The sequence below is a fragment of the Hemitrygon akajei genome, chromosome 18, assembly GCF_048418815.1.
Source record: "Hemitrygon akajei chromosome 18, sHemAka1.3, whole genome shotgun sequence".
Taxonomy (NCBI): Eukaryota; Metazoa; Chordata; class Chondrichthyes; order Myliobatiformes; family Dasyatidae; genus Hemitrygon; species Hemitrygon akajei.
In genome coordinates this window covers 48,012,685-48,029,924 of record NC_133141.1, presented here as the reverse complement: position 1 = coordinate 48,029,924, position 17,240 = coordinate 48,012,685, and the positions used below count along the sequence as shown (strand labels likewise).

The 17,240-nt window shown below is 39.0% G+C and overlaps 1 protein-coding gene across 2 annotated transcripts in view; it reads left to right on the top strand.

Annotated features, from left to right (window-relative positions):
- mpp2b (MAGUK p55 scaffold protein 2b) overlaps positions 1 to 17,240 on the top strand; it is a 553,630-nt gene that overhangs the window by 259,824 nt on the left and 276,566 nt on the right. Inside the window, exons 1-2 of one of the 2 annotated variants that reach the window (XM_073071619.1) lie at positions 3,048 to 3,169; positions 9,492 to 9,620. In XM_073071619.1, the coding sequence (XP_072927720.1) occupies positions 9,587 to 9,620 (34 nt within the window). In that variant the 5' untranslated portion in view covers positions 3,048 to 3,169; positions 9,492 to 9,586. Of the gene's footprint in view, positions 1 to 3,047; positions 3,170 to 9,491; positions 9,621 to 17,240 lie in introns of those variants that run through there. The other variant, XM_073071618.1, reaches the window with a different exon arrangement.

The window sequence follows — 17,240 nt, the reverse complement described above, 5'->3', positions numbered from 1 at the left end:
GGAGGTTGCACTCTAACAGTTTGAATTCAGTTTGTTTCTTTCTGAAGCTTGCTTTCATGGAAAAGTTGTGATTATGCATGCACATAATTTGCAGAAGTTAATATAATTTGGAAGGAAGACCATAAATGATCAAAGAATGGTTTAAAAATAATGAGGGTTGCAGCATGTATTATATATCTAACAAACTGAATTTGCAGTTTAGTTGCATTCCATAGTGTATGAGTGGAGTTGAGGAATCTAAATCGTGAAGTTTTTAGATGAAAATATTTGGTTCTTTCCATTGCACTGATTGGATATTCAGAGCGATATTTTGATGCAAGTATACATTTAATGTAAAATTTCTGTTCCTGAGAACTGTCCCTATGCCGAGTTCTCTGTAATGTTTGTTTTCCATAGGTACTGATATCATATCCTACATAGACCATTATAGAATAAAGTCAAATTAAACTAATCCCTTCATTTCCTGCACATTCAAACACCTATCTAAAAGCCCCTTCAATGTTTCTCTCATATATGCATCCACTACCATCTCTGGCATCGTATTCCAAGCATTTACCACTCTCTATATTTAAAACAACTCTTATCCTTCACATCCTGTTTAGACTTTTCCCCTTTCCCCCTCTCACCTTAAAGCTGTGCCCTCTTGTAGCCAACATGCACTCAGTGGCCACTTTATTAGGTACATCTGTACACCTCATTAATGCCAATATCTAATCAGCCAATCATGTGACAGCAACTCAATGCATAAAAGCACACAGACATGGTCAAGAGGTTCAGTTGTTGTTCAGACAAAACATCAGAATGGGGATGAAATGTGATCTAAGTGACTTTGATCATGGAATAATTTTTGGTTTGAGTATCTCAGAAACTGCTGATCTCCTGGGATTTTCTCACGCAGCAGTCTCTGAAGTTTACAGGATGGCACAAATAATAAAAATATATCCAGGGAGTGGCAATGCTGTGGATGAAAATGTCTTGTTAATGGGAGAGGTCAGAATAGAATGGCCAGACTGGTTCAAGCTTACAGGAGTGCAATAGTAACTGAAATAAGCACAAGTTACAACAGTGGTGCACAGAAGAGCATCTCGGAATGCAGAACAGATCAAACCTTGAAGTGGATGGGCTACAGCAGCCGAAGAGCATGAACATACACTCAATGGCCACTTTATTAGGTACAGGAGCTACACAGGATACACTGAGTGCATCCACCCTGAGAAAAAGAGATTCTGGCTGCCTATATCTCACAATTCCTTACATACATTTGCTATAAATCTTCCATTTCATTGAATATTCACCCTAACAATAGCCATTATTAAGCTAACGTAATACAGTGGATTCCAGTTAATTAGGACATTTGAGACCAATATATTTTGGCCCAATTAAGTGGCTGCCCCAATTAGCTGAAATAGGTAAAAAGACATAAAAAAGACAAACTACCATTTAACTGAGTAGCAATTTATGTACTTAAATGAAATACAGAACAAATTAGAACACTACCAGTACTATGACATATTATAAAACTGTGTATTAGTTCCTAATAGTTATCGATGGAGGAATTCTTCCAGTGTACACTGCCACACTCTTTGGATTGATTGTAAATGAACAAAAGCAGCACAGACACCTGTAGTTATCGGCTGCATTCATACATTGCTTTCAATGGTTGCATCCTGCAAATCTTCATTTTCATTGTAACATTCAAGATGATTGTTGTTACTTCAAATTCTTCATGGTTCCTAACTTGTTGAAGTAGTGAAATAGTTTCATTTTCATTCCTGGCCATTTCTGGCATTTCCAACCCTCAAAGCTTAAATCCACTGCAAGCAAAACAGTTCTGAAGTGTCTTACTGCTTGTTTGTTGCCAACTATCAGTGACAAAAATCAGGGCTTTTTGAACAGAAACACATGCAACTGATGCTTTTTTAAAAACTGTCCGCTCTAAGTACGGTGTAGTGTCGTAACAGCCATACAAATGCATGCAACAGTCGCTAGTTAGAAACTGTTCAACAGCAGTTTTCTGTCCCAATTAACTGTAATCCACTGTATATACCAAAGCCAGTAATTAATGAATGCCATGAAACACTTTGTTATTTATTATTATCAGAAACTGGAAACTTCAAAAATACATGAGGGAATTTGTGTAAAATTGGATTTCAGTAAATCAGGGTTTTGTAACCCAGAGAGTCCCTGTACTGTATAACTATCATATTACCATTTCTTTGATTCACCACAATAGTAACTTGCTGCATCAGTGCCAACATTCTTTCATGATGACTTTTCCATTTTAGTCAATGTGGGAACTATAAATTCTTCCATAGATGGGGCAGTTGGTGGTTGACTGAGCAGGCAGGTGGATAGTTTGAGAGGCTATGTACTCCTACAACTGTTTACGCAGGGCTTCTTTGTGCTCCTGATGTATGGACTTAAGGCTGTCCATACCATACCAATACTCCTCCTTCCTTTTCTGCAGTCATGGGCTGAAGATCCACTGGAGACAGTAAGAATGTTGTATTTCTTCAAGGAGGCATTTAGCACCTGCTTGAATATTTTCCTCTGTCTGTCTTGTAACTTCTTCCATGACAGAGTTTGCAAATATTCTAAGTAGGTGAATCTGATTTTTTTTGGCTTCCATCCTTTGTTGACAGAGAACATTGTGATTTCTTTGGGTTCCTTTTGTAATGCCTGAAAAACTGTGGATGTAAAATATTCTCCAGTGTGCTTCTATCTTGTGTGGAACAGCACAAATTGCATCACTGTGATCAGTGTTTCATTTATTCAAGGGTTAGTATTTGTGGCTAATAAGTCAGTTATAAAATGGTTCTGTTGGAAGATTAACGTTAATCAGTTTTCAATTTGCTCTGCCAAGATAGAGCTTTCCTGTGCTAGGGGGTAGTGGGTATAGGGAGTTAGAATTAACAGTTTGGAATCAGCAAGGTTTTTTGCTGTGTAACTATATCTGTTAACTTTACTCAATTATCTTCAGTCCCAAGAAACCCTGGTGATAAAGCACAATGCCCCACCAATATTCTGGACCTCCACTGCAACAGTACAGATTTATCAAATTTTAGCAGACTTTTATCTCTTATCTCTGTCAACTTTTATGCAAAAGGATGAAACTGAATGAGTGCTGGTACCCAGACACTTGCTGTGTCACTGCCTGGTAAAAGCAAAGGTATTTATCCTTCACTTAAAACATTGTCTGAAGTAACTGGAAAATGGGCAAAGTCTAAAGTTTTTATTATTTTGCAATCAAAATCGTGTAGTTAATTGTATAGTGTTGTTTACGCAATTGGTGTCTGAATTTATTTCTTAATTATGAAGAATTAGTTACTAATAATTCATCAACATTTTGTTTTCTGTAGAAAGATTGGAATATAAATTAGAATTCTGACTCTGTAAAGTGCATGCTTTAATAGAGACAAATGTTATCCTGAATACTTTGCACACAGGTCAGGTTCTGGTTATTGTTTCTAAGTAAAAAAGCAAAGAAAATGTGTTATATCAGCCAAGAAATTCAATTGTGTTGCATTGTTTCTTTTCAACATTAACTCAGTTGGAGCTTGACTTTAGCTGGAGTGAATATGGTAACATCCATTGCCAAGTCAATGGCCTTTTAACTTGAAGGTAAGAGTCAAAGCAACAAAATCAATTATGGTAAAGGAAGCAGGAAAAGTACCATTAAAGATTCATTCCACTACTATTTGAAGTTGGAAGAACTGTATTCAAATTTTAGATGAGCTTAATTATAATTTCTTTGATATCCATTTCCTTCCCAGTAATGTTATAAACTTGTGCTTTGCCACATTCTAGACTTAACTTTTATGGTGTTTTTGTCATCAGTATTCCATCCTCCATCCAATATAATGTCCATCCTGTGTTGAACTCTACTGTCCAGATATCATCCCACACTACATCTCATCTCCTGCTTCACTCTACCAATCAAAATCTCTTGTTAGCCTTTAGAAATGTTTCCAAAGTTGCGCTAATTTAGTTATGAACTCTCCACCAGAGCCCTCTTCCTGTGTACATTCTGTTGATACCTCCCTCTAACGCATCTTTTGTGATTTCAACATCCATGTTAAGACCGTTATCATGGTCACGTGGTCTGAAATACATCTAAACTCTTCTGCTTGCTTTATTCATAGTCAAAATTCTTCTTAACTCTGGTTCTTTGGCCAAACGTTGATTCTTCTGTTGACTACTAATACATGAGAACCCTTCCATCACCCTCCACTCAACTACCTTCAAATGAAGACACACCTGTTGGAAATAAACATAGATGATTCTTAAGATTACTTGAATGTCTCTCAGCAATTTATTTTTCCTTTGGATATTGTATGAGAAGCTTTCTTTCCATGTGTTGTGAGCTAGGGGCCTCCAGGATTTTCCCCTCCTGCAGCTGAAGTGATTGATTTGTCAAATGATGGAGTGACCAGCCACATCCTCCTCTTAAATATGCTTTAATTTTTTAAAAATCCTCATTGACTTATTGGAAACAGAAAAGTACTGAATTCCATCTAATTTGTTTCTGAACAGTGAACTGGCCTTTAGAATCCTGGCTGGTTTTGAATTCTCCACAAAAGTATAAGTTAGAATTGTAAAGGAAAGTAAGTTCTTTCTTAAAAAGACACTACATTAACCTTGGCATTGAGCTCATTGATGTTATAAAACAATAAACTAATTTTCTGGATATTAATATTTACACATGGTTATTGTATAATGTTTTCATTCTCAGATCCTTTTGATATCTTAGGACTTCCCATTATTTTTCTGTGGTATAGTTGGAATAGCTGAGCACTCCACCAATAATTAAACGTCTTTCCACTTGTACAGCTCTTAGATCCAGAATTTAGTTCTTCATATCTGTCTAATGTTATATTGTTTTATGTTACCACATCTGAGAGTAAAGGATTAATGTGAAAACTATTTGCAAAAAGAATAGTCTATTTGATGTCCTAATGTGAGTGATTGAAAGTTTCCCTTTAGAACTAAATTGTAAGATCATATATCTCTCTGCGAACAGCTCAAAGTTCTTATCCTAAAAGCAGGTGTATCATCTAGGTTTTTAATATGCTGCCATAATTTAAGAAACACTGGGTGAACTTCAGAACTTCTCAACATGTAACATTATATTTAAAATGATAATGAAGCTACCAATGACGTCCTTTCAGCTTTTATCGCTTTAAAGGCATTAAGGTCTTGCTGTGCTTCACTGGTTATTTCATTAAAGTTCGAGCAAATGGCACATAAAGATGACGTTTGTGATCTGATCTGTAAAATGAACTCTGCTATAAACAGGGTGGCTTGTTGGAGCTCTGCTGTGTTCTGTTAGGAAGCTTTCCCACCTTCTGTAGCTAAAGAGTTTCAACCCTGGCACTAGGGGAACTCTTGTAGGGCAGGTTCGAAGGATAAGCCAATCACATGCTCACTGTGTATGGGTTGTTGCTTAATTAACCTTGCTGAGTAACATTTCCAGCTTTTAACTTGCTATATTTCAAACCCTTATCTGAAAATGATTTCAATTTCATAAATGTACTAAAGCTTGACAAGAAATTCAATAAAATATTCAGTTAATATTCAATCATAAGATTTAAAAATAGCATGGGTGGAGGTCAAGATTCATCCCAGTTGAGTGCAAGTTCTCCTGTAAAGCTAATAAGTAGGTTTGTCTACTGCCCATTGCTGTCCGAAATTCAGTGAAGTACACTGACGGATTTTCATGACCCTTTTAAGTGAAATAGTTGGCTGGGGCATAAAATGGAAATATTAAATCTTACTGATAGGGAGCTCACATTATGCTGAAGCAGATGTGAGGGATGGTTTTAACATATGAACCAGCTGTATCTTAAAGCTTGATGATCTCATAATAAACGCTAAAATAGATAGATAGATAGATAGATAGATACTTTATTCATCCCCATGTGCTTAAATTTGTGCTTAAGTTTGTGCTTAAATAATCCATTCTCCATTACTTGAGCCTTGACAATAGTTAGAATTTGCACTGGTGTAAGAGGTAGGTTAATAGTACTGTTTCTTGGGAAAACAAGACAAGTGCATGCAAAGCAAGTTATTTAGAATTGGTGGTTATTTTCAATTAGAACTTAATAATTTGACAAAAATGTATTGCATGCAATTCATTATATTGAACCGAGGTACCTTTCTATAATGTTCAGTGAAGAGCTAACTTTTAGCTACTTCTTGTACTGAAAATATTTAGAACAACTGTTTTCTTTCTAAACACTTCATTCACCAAAAGGTTGCCAGATCTTTTCCTGATTTCTAACAAAAAGTAAACTGCTGGAAGAACTCTGCGAGCAACATTTGTGGAGTAAAATGGATGGTCAACATTTTGGGTCATGACCCTGCATCAGGGCCTACCTTGATGAAAAATGCCAACCATCCTTTTGCCTCTACCAGTGTTGCTTGACTCACTGAGTGCTTCCAGCAATTTTTTTTGTTTGCTCCAGTTTCCAGCATCTGCATTCTCTTTTGTCTCTTTTCCTGGTCTACTTGTAATCCTTAAGACCAATCATTGATTTCCATGTTTTCATATCTCCCATCATGCAACACTTCATTAAGGATATCTGTAGTTATTTTAAGAAGTCATTTCATCAAAATGAGCTCAGATACTTACTCTTCTCCATAATCTTCTCTCCAAAAACTTATTTGCAGGTTGTACAACAACACTAGCACTATGTCAAATTTGACTGTACTGCCTAACTCAGATTCCCATGTACTGTTGATGCACTGTAAGGTTAACAAAATAATTCAATAATAGCAGTATATAAAAAGCCAGCTTCATCTGTTAGTATATTTTAAAATACAGTTATGAGCTAATGTCCTTAGGCCTCCCGTCCCATGATCCTTTCCCTTCTCCAGCTCTGTATTCCTTTTGCCAATCACCTTTCTGGCTCTCAGCTTCAACCCCCCCCCCACCCCCCCCCAGTCTTCTCCTATCATTTCACATTTCCCCCTCCCCCTCCTACTTTCAAGTCTCTTACTATCTTTCCTTTCAGTTAGACCTGACAAAGGGTCTCGGCCCGAAACGTCAACAGTGCTTCTCCCTATAGATGCTGCCTGGCCTGCTGCGTTCCACCAGGATTTTGTGTGTGTTGCTCGAATTTCCAGCATCTGCAGATTTCCTCGTGATCATTTTTTTAATGCTAGTTGTCTCTCACCAGAATTTTAGTTCCCTGTTCTGAACATAAACTCTTTGTTAATTATCCATTATAAATAGGGCTTGAATATTTTGTGATCTTAGCTATTAAGACAAACCAAAGTATCGCAAGGCCTGCAAGGAAAATAGGATTTTAGTTTTCCCACCAATAACTTTCTGTACAGGCAAATAAATATCAGCCATTTTTATGTATTCTGCTTTAAAAATGTCATACATGGGTTTCAAAATACTCAAGTACAATACTGATTGATCCCAATTGTTTGTGGGGTTCTGGAGATAAAGACCAGGCAAGTAAATATGCTTGCAGAAATGGTGTGATAAAACATAATGTGTCTACCAACATGTGAAAGAGCACGAGGTTTTGTCAAAGAACTGATTAAGCCCATCTGTAGTTATTATTACTCTAGCCCATGATTTAGTTTCACTTTGCGGAAGTGGATATGTGCATTCCATTGGTGCAGATCTTTTGATTCATCCCAGTGGAATATAGGATCTCCTGTAAAGTAAAAATACCCAATTTTCATTAACCTTTCCAAAAAATGAAGAAACAAAATCGAGATGAACCAACAGTGATCTTCAGCTAGTGATTTTTTTTTGAAATATTGACATTGTATTTAATACAATCACTAGAGGGTGTTGTTGAGTGAGATTATTTTTATTTTCCTTTAAATATGATAATGTTATATGTAATTTTTCTGATGAAATGCAAATATTAATTGGAACTAAGTGTACAGAATGTGTTGTCACAGATGGACTGTTTAGCTACTTGTAGTCTGGAAATATTTGGATAAAATGCAAAACATGAAATGCATGATAATTATACCATCTGGATTTATTTCACTTTACTGTGACTTACTGTAATGAGAGACTTGAAATAAATCAACAACATTGAAGCTACCTAAAATAAGACAAAATTCTGCCTTTTTACTAGAGATTAAATCAGATTGTCCTCCAAAAGTGACCAACACAAAAGATTAAAATACTGAAAACAGAATCAGGCAACACCTATGGAAAAAAAACCAAGCAAACTAAAGTTTCAGATTGATGATGTTTCACAGAAGTTAAGATTAAAAATTAAATATGTTTAATGTTGCAAAAACTGGTGAGCGAACTGCAGACCTGTCTGTGTCACGGGTAGACTAAGAGAAATGAATGGTACAGGCGGCAGTGGTGCTGGCTAAAAGAGTGGTGAAGGAGCATTGCAATCAGCAGTATTGTGCAAAAGTCTTAGGCACATATAAAAAAACTTCTGTAAAGTGAAGATTTCAAAAATAATGGAATGAAAAGTTTCTAAATATCAAAAAATTGCTATAAAGAGCAGTAAACAGTAAAACAAACTAAACTTATCAACTAAATCATCAAATTTGGTGTAGCTACCTTTTGCCTTTAAAACTGCATCAATTTTCTTCAGTACGTTGTCATGCAGTTTTATAAGAAAATTGACTAAGGGTTGTTCCAAGCATCTTGGAGAACTTGATACAGTTCTGCAGGTTTGGCTGTTTTGCTTGCTTCTGTCTCTCCAGGTAATCCCAGACAGCCTCGATGATGTTGAGATCAGGGCTCTGTGGAGACCACACCATCTGAAACCATATAAAAAAATCTAGGTTGCCTAAGACTTTTGCACAGTACTTTACAATAATGGAACTTGCTGTTTCCACATCAGGGAAGCAGATTTGGCTTAATAATCGGTATATGATATCAGAGTTATATATTTTTAATGGATTATCCTCTCAGCAGGGAGTCAGCACTAATCTCGAAGCTATCAATCTCCACTTTAAATATACCCAATAACTTGGCCTCTATAACCGCCTGTGGCAATGAATTCCACAAATTTGTTACCCTCTGGCTAAAGAAATTCCTCCTCATCTCTGTTCTAAAGGGATGCCCTTGTATTCTGAGGCTGTAGCCCAGAATCAGTTCTGGATTCAATCTCAGCACTTTCTCATGGCATTAGCAAGAGCACATACTGGGTGGAATTCCTAGGGTAGTATGAATTCCTTGGGGAAGCCTTCTGACAGGCATAGGTCAAGTGGAAAAATGTGCCCAATTGCGGGAACATGAATAGGTAGGTCCATTTCAGGATCTTATGTGACTAGTTTCATCGAGGCTGAGTTCTGGAAGAAACTGGACTGTCCCTAAATTCCACTTCCCTTGCAGAAGACACCTCAGATCTTTGCAGCTATGGAATTTGGACTGTCGAATAAAGGCTTGACATTCCTGCCCAATATTTCAGCAAAAGACTTAACAAGGATCTTTTGCACTGCAGTGTATATACAGTATGTTAGCTCACCAACTTAAACTCATTTTTCTTTTCCAGCTTTTGATTGCACAAAGAGAACATAAATAACCTGCCATAAGCCATCATTCTAACGGTGACAAGAAAACCTTTTTCTCTGGTGGACGGGTGCCAACATGCCTGTGGCTTCAGCTCATTCAGACGATGCAGGTGGGTTGTACAAGCTCTTCTATGCCACCTGACTGCTTTTACAGAGTTTTTGATGTATTAGCTTTATTTATGGATACAGGTACTGTAACCGTTGGTCTGGCTCTTGTTTGGGAAAATAAATGCAATCAATTATCTTAATATTTGAGAAATATTTAGATTAGCACTTGAATGCTATGGCACAGTAGAATAAGTTCTCCAAAGCAAGGATTAATATAGCTAGGTACTTAATGGCTTGCACAGGCACAGTGGCTTAAGTGCCAAGCTAGTTTGCTCACTAGCTGTTTCTTTGCCTGATTTTCTTACTTTGGAGTGACTTGAGGCATTTTGTTATTGTCAACGGTGCTATACAAATATATGTTGTTGCTGTGCATATAATTCAAAAATTGGATATGTATGTTGTTATTGTCACATACAGGTAGTTCTGCTATAATGTGTATTAGTTATAACATGATTGATGGATTAGGAAAAGTCATTTACAATATGTTGGCTGCATTTGTTATAACACAATCACGTTCAGGAAAACTTTTTTTAAATATTTGTTATTTAGAGGCATCTATGGCCTGTTCTGTTATAATGTGGTTTTTCTATGAGAAGTTTCTTAGGAAAGTAACCATCCTGTTATTGCAGAACTACCTATAGTTTATTCTTGTTAATTGCTTCACATTGAAATGGTTTCATGCTTCTTAGAGGAGAATGGGGAACGTTAAACCAATTTAAACTATTTTTGTCGCAATGACTCACAACCAAGTCCATGAGCTGTTAATTTGGTAGTCTTTTATTTTAACTTTGAGGGCTAAGAAAACAAAAGTTATCATTATAACTTAAAACTTTATTCCTGTTTCATTCTCATTCTTGCTTGTTTAGCACATAATGTGATTGGGATCTTTATTGGATTGGGTAGGGCAGTGGATGTGGTCTACGTGGACTTTAGCAAAACATTTGACAAGGTTCCTCATGAGTGACTCATCCAGAAAGTCATGAGGCATGGGCTAAGTGGAACCTTGGCTGTTAGGATAAAAAATTGGCTTAAAGGAAGAAAGCAGAGGGTAGTTGTGGAGGGAAAGTATTCTGCCTGGAGGTCGGTGTCTAGTGGAGTGCCGCAGGGATCTGTCCTGGGACTCCTGCTATTTGTGATTTTCATAAATGACCTGGATGTAGAGGCGGAAGGATGGGTAAGTACATTTGCAGATGACATGAAGATTGGAGGAATTGTGGATGGAGCTGTAGGTTGTCGAAGGTTACAAGAGGATATAGACAGGCTGCAGAGTTGGGCAGAAAAATGGCAGATGGAGTTCAATCCGGACAAGTGTGAGGTGATGCATTTTGGAAGGACAAGCCAGAAGACTGAGTACAGGATTAATGGTCAGTTTCTTAAGAGTGTGGATGAACAAAGGGACCTTGGGGTTCAAATCCATACATCCCTCAAGGTTGCTGTGCAGGTTGATAGGGTAGTTAAGAAGGCCTATGGGATGCTAGGCTTCATTAACAGGGGGATTGAGTTCAAGAGCAGAGAGGTCATGTTGCAACTCTACAAATCTCTGGTGAGTCTGCACTTAGAGTATTGTGTTCAGTTCTGGTCACCTCATTATAGGAAGGATGTGGAAGCTATGGAGAAGGTGCAGAGGAGATTTACCAGGATGTTGCCTGGTTTGGAGAACAAGTCATATGAAGCAAGGTTAGCAGAGCTGGGACTTTTCTCTTTGGAGCGTAGAAGAGTGAGAGGGGACTTGATAGAGGTCTACAAGATTATGAGAGGCATAGATAGGGTGGATAGTCAGTACCTGTTTCCCAGGGCACCAATAGCAAACACCAGAGGACATATGTACAAAATTAAGGGAGGGAAGTTTAGGGGAGACATCAGGGGTAAGATTTTTTACACAGAGGGTTGTGAGTGCCTGGAGTGACTTGCCAGGGATGGTGGTGGAGGCTAAAACATTAGGGGTATTTAAGAGCCTCTTGGACAGGCACATGGATGAAAGAAAAATGGAGGGTTATGGGGTAGTGTGGGTTTAGTATTTTTTTTAAGGATTATATGGGTTGGCACAACATGGAGGGCTGGAGGGCCTGTACTATGCTGTAGTGTTCTATGGTTCTATGGATTTCATCAGCAGGTTGCATTATATGTTTCCTCAAACAGCAAGCTATTCCAGGCAGTCACTCTCCTTGCCAAGAACTGACCAGGCCTAAGTCTGCTTAACAGAGTATTCATAAGGAACATTTGTACACTGATCCATTGTTCCCCATGGTTACCATGGTAGTTGATTTTTCTAATCTCCTTGTTCCACTAAATTACAGCAACCCTAAATCCTAGTTTCATTAGCCAGGTTGCTTCATTTTGCAGACTTTAATGTTGATGCAATGGATAAGAGTTCATCTGAGATATAGAGCCAGTTTCAAATAATTGTATTCAAGTGTAAAACAGTCAAAATTTTGTTTGCATTTATCTGTGGCTATTGATTAGTTGCATCTCTGGCTATTATCTAGAGGTTTATGTAGTTGAAGTATTTTGTGTTAATATGGATATGGTTAGAATTATGAGAATGCCAGATATCACAGCATTTTCTAATTAATTGATAATTTGTTGATAGTTATTTTTAAATAGTTGCCTTGCTTGAAAATGAACAAATAGTTTCCATTTAATGACTTGAAATTCATTAAACTTTCATCATTACAGCTGGCAGTTACAAAGGTAATTGTTGTTGTAATTTGGTGTTATTTAGACAGGGCCCTTTGTGTTGCCTTCTGCATCAGAACAACCACAAAGTAATAAAGCAACACCCAGGATAAAATTAGGGTTCGCTTCGTAGGAAAAGGTGAAAGCTCGTGCTTTTGGAGTCATGGAGCTTTTGAAATAATTCTTCAAAATCTGAAATGTTCTGATCACGGAAATGCAAAACTTTGCAGAACCATGTTCTGACTTTGAGTTGTGAGGATCAAATTCAAAGATCACGTGAGAAATATGTGGTGCTGGCTATCGAATAACTTCATTGCATCAATTTTGTTTCAGAAAATGGAATATCAAAGTAATATAGACTCTGATCCAGTTTAGATGTATGAATACCATGGGTGAAATACAATCTTCTGAATTGCAGATAAAGCCAACAATGTCTTGTCAAATACTTGCTGGTGTTTTAGTCAAATAGAGCAGATTCTAGTTAATTGGGGCATTGATTAATTGGGGCAGCCAGTTATTTGGACCAACTCTCAAAGAACAAAAGCTAATTGAGAAAATAGCTGGGATTCCCTTGTTTATTTGGGACACCATGTCTCTTAATTGGGACAGGAAGCTGTTGCCAAACAGTTTCTAACTTGCGTCAGATGCATGCACTTGTATTGTCATTAGACACTACACCATGCTGTGAGCAAATCATTTTTAAATAACATCCATTGAGTATGTTTACTTTAAAAGCAGTGATTTTTGTCACTGATAGTTGTTGAGAAATAAGCAGTAAGACAATTCAGAACTGTTTTGCTTACTGCAATTTCAAGCACTCAGGCTTGGAGATGCCTGAAGTGGTCAGGAAAATGAAACTATGTCACTACTTCAACAAGATAGGGACTACAAAGGACTTGAAGATATCAACAATCACTTTGAATGTTACAATGAAAATGAAGATTTGGTGGATGCAATTGTCGATAGTATAGTATGAAGGCAGTCCATCATCTACACGAGGTGTCTGCTGATTTTGTTAATTTACTGTCAATCAAAAGGACGCAGCAGTGTACACTGAATTCCTCTGTTGGTAACTATTAGGAACTAATACACAGTTTTATAGTACTGTAGTAATATTGAGAATGTTCTAATTTGTTTTGTATTTCATTTAAATAAATTATTTATTTCTCAGTTAAATGGTACTATGTCTTTTTTTTTATACCTTTTTTAACCATTTCCATAAAACTTTGGATAATTGGGGCAGCCACTTAATTGGGTCAAAATGTACTGGGCCCATTATGTCCCAACTAACTGGAATCCACTACATTTATAGTATAAGATGTGTCATTTGAAATTTTAGTGCCTAGGATCACTTCTGCTTAAAGGGTGGAAGCTGCTGTCTCCATGGGAGTTGAGACCCATTCATACTAATGGATTGTTTGAGACCCGTATATCTGAGTTGAAACCTGTTTGCACTAATGGGTTGTTTTTTTTATTTCTGTGTATCTGCTTCCTGACACCATTGGCTCATTAAGGATGGCCACTTGATGTATGTGCCTAGTCAATGGGAATCTCCATTGGTGGCAGGTTTTATGGTCTGATTTGTTCCTGCTCTCTTCAAATGTGTGGACAAGCACTTCCCAGCAAACTTCATTGGTTAGAGGACAACAAACAGTACTAGGATTTTCTCTCTGATTTTGTGAGTTGCAGGAGCAACTTTAAAACAAAAGCATATAATATACTTAAGACTAAAGAATTGTGTTTAAATGAAAATTACTGACTATCCAAGGTCTTTCTAGAAATTACACATATCTTCCTTTATGAGCTGGCATAATGCTGGCTGCATTTTTCAATTTAGGGAAAAGTGCTATTTCCAACATTTCCACTTACATGAATTGGTAATGAAATCAAATTCAGAGTTCTATACTTATTGAATAAATCCCATGTTCAGAAGGCATAAAGGTCTATTGAAGGTCTGTTTTCAGCAGACAGGAAATAGACTGGGGCTACAGTCTCTCCAGCTCAGCACCATGATTAGGGTATCAGAACTGAACTAGGTAGCATAAACAAAAAAAACAACAACTACAGAATGCAGAACATAGTATTACAGTTACAGAGAAAGTGCAGTGTAGGCAGCCAATAAGGTGCAAAGCCACAATGAGGTATATTCTGAGCTCAAGAATCCATCTTATTGTACAAGACATCAGTTCAATCATCTTGAACAGTGAAAATGAAGCTGTCCTTCAGCCTGGTGGTACATGCTTTCAGGCTTTTATACCTTCTGCCTGATGGGAGCGGGAAGATGAGAGTCTATCTGGGGTGGGTGGGGTATTTGATTATATAGACTGCTTTACTAAGACAGCGAGAAGTATCTTAGGTAGAGTCCATGGAGGGGAGGCTGGTTTATGTGATGTACTGAACCCTCTGCAGTTTCGTATGGTCTTGGTAGAGCAGTTGCTATATCAAGTTGTGAGATACCAGGATGGATGAAGATCAAAGGGGATCTGTCAAATTTCCTTGGCCTCCTGATGAAGTAGAGGCACTGGTGTGCTTTTGTTGCTCTGGCATCTGCATGGTTCTATACACAGAGAAGCTGGCTTGTTGTTGGTTTTTGGTCTTATTCTGGTTTTTACCCCCTTCCTTTCCATTTCTGATGAAGGGTCTTGGCCTGAAACATCGACTGTTTATTCCCCTCCATAGATGCTGCCTAACTGTGGCCGGCAAAGTGTGCCAACTGCACCTGCTCACTTCTTTTAAACGCTCTCTCCCTCTACACAATTCAAAGTTTTCTCAGAACTGTGGCATGCAAAATGGGCTGATTGCCCCAGCTTGCTTCTTTAAAGCTCTCTCTCTCTCTCTCTCTCTCCATACAATCCAATGACTCCTCAGGACTGTGGTGTGCAAAATGTACCGTCTGTAACCACTCACTTCTCTTAAACTCTCTCCTTCACTACACTATCATCCACTGTTGGTCCGACCAATCAGTCTCCATGCTACAGGACTGTTGTGATGACGTCAACTGGAATGTCTTTCATGATGAGGATGTCTCCGAGTTCACGGATGGAGTCACGAGCTTCATCTGGAAGTGCAGAGGATGTTGTCCCACAAAAATCAGTCAGGGTCTACCCAAACCAGAAACCATGGGTCAACAGTTCCACGCATGCTGCACTCACCGCGCGTGACAGAGCTTTTGCTGCCGGTAACCACCAGGAACTCGAGAAATGCAGCTACGATCCGCGCAAAGTCATCAAGGCAGCAAAACGACAATACTGGGACAAAATCCAGACACAACTCTCCACCAACAACACACGTAGCTCATGGCAAGGTCTGCACACCATCGCAGACTTCAAAGCTAAACACAGTGGTGCTGCCAACATCATTAACTTTCTCCCAGATGAGCTAAATCCTTTTTACGCTCGATTCAATGTCGCCAACACTGAGCCCCTGAGGAGAGCCGCTGATGCGACCTGCAGCTTGGTCATCTCTGAGGCTGAGGTACACAGGTGTTTCCAACAGGTGGACAGTCGCAAGGCTGTGGGACCGGACGGCATCCCAGGGCGGGTACTCAGGATGTGTGTAGCACAACTGGCAGGTGTGGTTACAGACATTTTTAATCTCTTCCTCTCCCAGTGTAGAGTGCCCTCCTGCTTCAAAACATCCACCATTGTCCCTGTACCTAAAAAGACCAAGGTAACACGTCTGAACGACTGGCGTCCTGTCACACTCTCCTCAATAATAAGCAAATGCTTTGAGAGGCTGGTCAAGGACTATACCTGCAGCATGTTACCACCCAAACCGGACCCCCTACAATTTGTCTACCAACACAACTGATTGACAGATGATGCAATAGCCACAGCTCTACACACCGTCCTTACACTCCTAGAGAAGAGGAATGTTTATGCGAGAATGCTGTTCTTGGACTACAGTTCAGCATTCAACACCATAGTTCCATCCAGGCTCGACAAGAAGCTCAGAGACCTCGGCCTTCACCCTGCCATATGCAGCTGGATCCTCGACTTCCTGTCAGATCACTGGCAGATGGTAAGGGTGGGCTCCTTCACCTCTGCCCCCTGACCCTCAACACAGGTGCCCCTCAGGGCTGTGTACTAAGCTCCCTCCTTTATTCTCTGTACCCCCATGACTGTTTCACTACCCACAGATCCAATCTGCTAATTAAATTTGCAGATGATACTACATCGATTGGACTTGTCTCAAATAATAATGAGGCAGCCTACAGAGAAGTCATCACCTCCCACTATTCAGGATAGTGTTATGCCTGCAGCCCCCTCCTTTGTAAGAATCACAAGATCACTGTTGGGTTGGGTCAGGGGGCCCAGGAAATGAGAGAGAGACGTGCGGAATGTCTCGTTCCCCCGGCGAGGTAAAGCTACGGGACATGGCCATTGTCTCCGGAAGGCGAATTTGTGGATTGAAGACTATGCTACGTGAACGCCCTCAGGCAAAGTGGGCTGGTTGAGGGAGGGATTGCATCACCCCCAACCTGATTGACATCTGCGACCCTGCGAGTCAGGATAAAAGAGGGTCTGTGGGAACAGCCCCTCAGATGCACCAGAAGAAACGCTAGCGATCCCGTAATAGTGGGAAGCCATTTGAAGGAGGCCACGTGCGTTCAGTTCCGTTGCCTGGAACTGGTGGCTGGTACCACGGAAAACGGCTTTTAGCTAACAACGGGGAAACCAACTCCCCCGACTCAAAGGATTGGCGTCATAAAAGACCTGGGCAAGTTTAAACCGCCTCTCTCTTAAACCCAAAACGCTGCAGCTTGAACGAACTAACAGTGACTGTTATATTTCCATTGGACAATACATTATCCCCTAGACAACGATAGAGCTATTTCTTATTGATTATTATTATACCCGCGCTTTTAGATTTAGTATTGATGACGTATATTATCTGTATGTTTGCATTAATCTTATTTTTGTGCCCCTTTATCAATAAATACTTTT